This window comes from Echinops telfairi, unplaced genomic scaffold (assembly GCF_000313985.2).
Source record: "Echinops telfairi isolate 266 unplaced genomic scaffold, ASM31398v2 ScPeMD7_7457;HRSCAF=8495, whole genome shotgun sequence".
Lineage (NCBI taxonomy): Eukaryota > Metazoa > Chordata > Mammalia > Afrosoricida > Tenrecidae > Echinops > Echinops telfairi.
Genome location: NW_022111357.1, coordinates 46,760,860 through 46,762,409, shown reverse-complemented (window position 1 = coordinate 46,762,409; position 1,550 = coordinate 46,760,860). Strand labels below are relative to the sequence as shown.

The following is a 1,550-nucleotide window of genomic DNA, read 5'->3' as shown; positions in this document are numbered from 1 at the left end:
CACACACACACACACACCACCCCCACCACCCACCCCCGCTGAAGAGAGGCATCTGCAGTGGGAGTCAGGTGTTCTGGAAGGTCTCTCGGCCTGGCACACGCAGGAATGCCTTGTACCCACCTTCCCCAGACCCCCGTTGGGGTTGCATTTCGTCATTGTGGTTTGGATGGAAGTTTACAGAGAAAACTAGTTTTCCATTCAACAGTTTACGCACCCTGTGTTTCATGATGTTAACTGCTGTCCCTCTTCCCTGGGTTCCCAGGGCGTCCGTCTGTCGCTCTGTCCGTCTCTCCTGCCCCTGCCTGCCTCCTGAGCTCAGTTTTCAGGCAAAAGCTGCCCCTTTGGACACGCGTGGTGTTTGTTGTGAGGACCACATCCCTCGCGGGCGTTACTGTTCACTCCACAGACTAGAAGGAGACCCCCTCGGTGGGCTTGGCTCCAGGTTTGAAGGGTGTCTCAGGCCCGTAGCGCCAGGCCCCACTAGTCTCTCCCAGACCAGCTAGTCTAGGCTCTTGTGATTCTGAGTCCTACCCCCACCCCCACCCCTACATGTTCCCCTGACTCTATTTGCGACCTTCTGACATGCTCCTTTGAAAAGCTGTCGACCCTGGCAGCTGGGCAGTGTCGAGTTGTGGTCTCAGGATCGTAAAGGGCAGATCATGGTTCACCTGGTCTGTCTGTCCTCTGGGCTGATCGTCTCCCTGAGCATGGGGAGAGGCCAGTGGTTGCACGGAGAAGGCCAGCCCAGAGCGCTGACGGTCCCGGACTACGCTGTATCCAGGTACAGCAGGGCGGGAGCCCCCTCAGCAGCTGGGCAGCAGCCCTTCAGGAAGGAAGAGGAGACCGTCAAGGGCGAGAAACGGAAAATTGATCCAGATTCTTCAAGATTCTTCTCCCTCGTTCAACACACTATTTATACTCACAGCATGACAGGAAGTTTGTTTCCTGAGTCCTCCGGCCTCTGGCCACCACCCAGCTATCAGTGTGTCATGCTGTGTGGCTGGTGCGTTGCTTGCCGGACGTTACGCTCGGTATTCAAAAATAGCAACAGACGCACCCGCGGCGGCCAAGCTGCCGGAAGGAGACGAGGAAGCAAGGCTGGTGCTCTCCTTCCAACACTGAGCCGTGGAAACAGACCGCAACGGGACGTTGTCCGGCTCGCGTGCTTTGGGCCTGTCCGCAGGAGGGAGTCATCGCTGGCGGAGGACCTCATGCTTGGCATTAGCCGTGGGTCAGAGCGGGACCGGGCTCCTTAAGGTTTTCAGTGGCTGGTGTGCCAGGCTGGGTTGTGTAGAGCAACGAAAGCCAGTGGCACTCAAATCCGTGTAAGAAAGAGCTTTATACCCAGAAGTGACTTTATGTCAGGAAGGCAGCCCAGCCCAGTCCAGCGGGCTGATGCTCCCCAAGGCCCCCTTCGGAGTCACCTGGCTGCAGGCCGGCGTGTCCGGAGGCTCGTGGATCCAACGTTGGTAGACACCAGGCATGGTGCCAACAGCTGGCTCCCAGGCCCACGTGGAGGCCGACACAGCCCGGCAAGCAAGGAAGGTGAC

The 1,550-nt window shown here is 58.5% G+C and overlaps 1 protein-coding gene across 1 annotated transcript in view; it reads left to right on the top strand.

Moving 5' to 3' along the window:
- MYO9B (myosin IXB) overlaps window positions 1-1,550 on the top strand; it is a 76,758-nt gene that overhangs the window by 24,703 nt on the left and 50,505 nt on the right. The window contains exon 2 of the mRNA XM_045299258.1: window positions 615-781. Within this exon, the coding sequence (XP_045155193.1) occupies window positions 615-781 (167 nt within the window). The remainder of the gene's footprint in view (window positions 1-614; window positions 782-1,550) is intronic.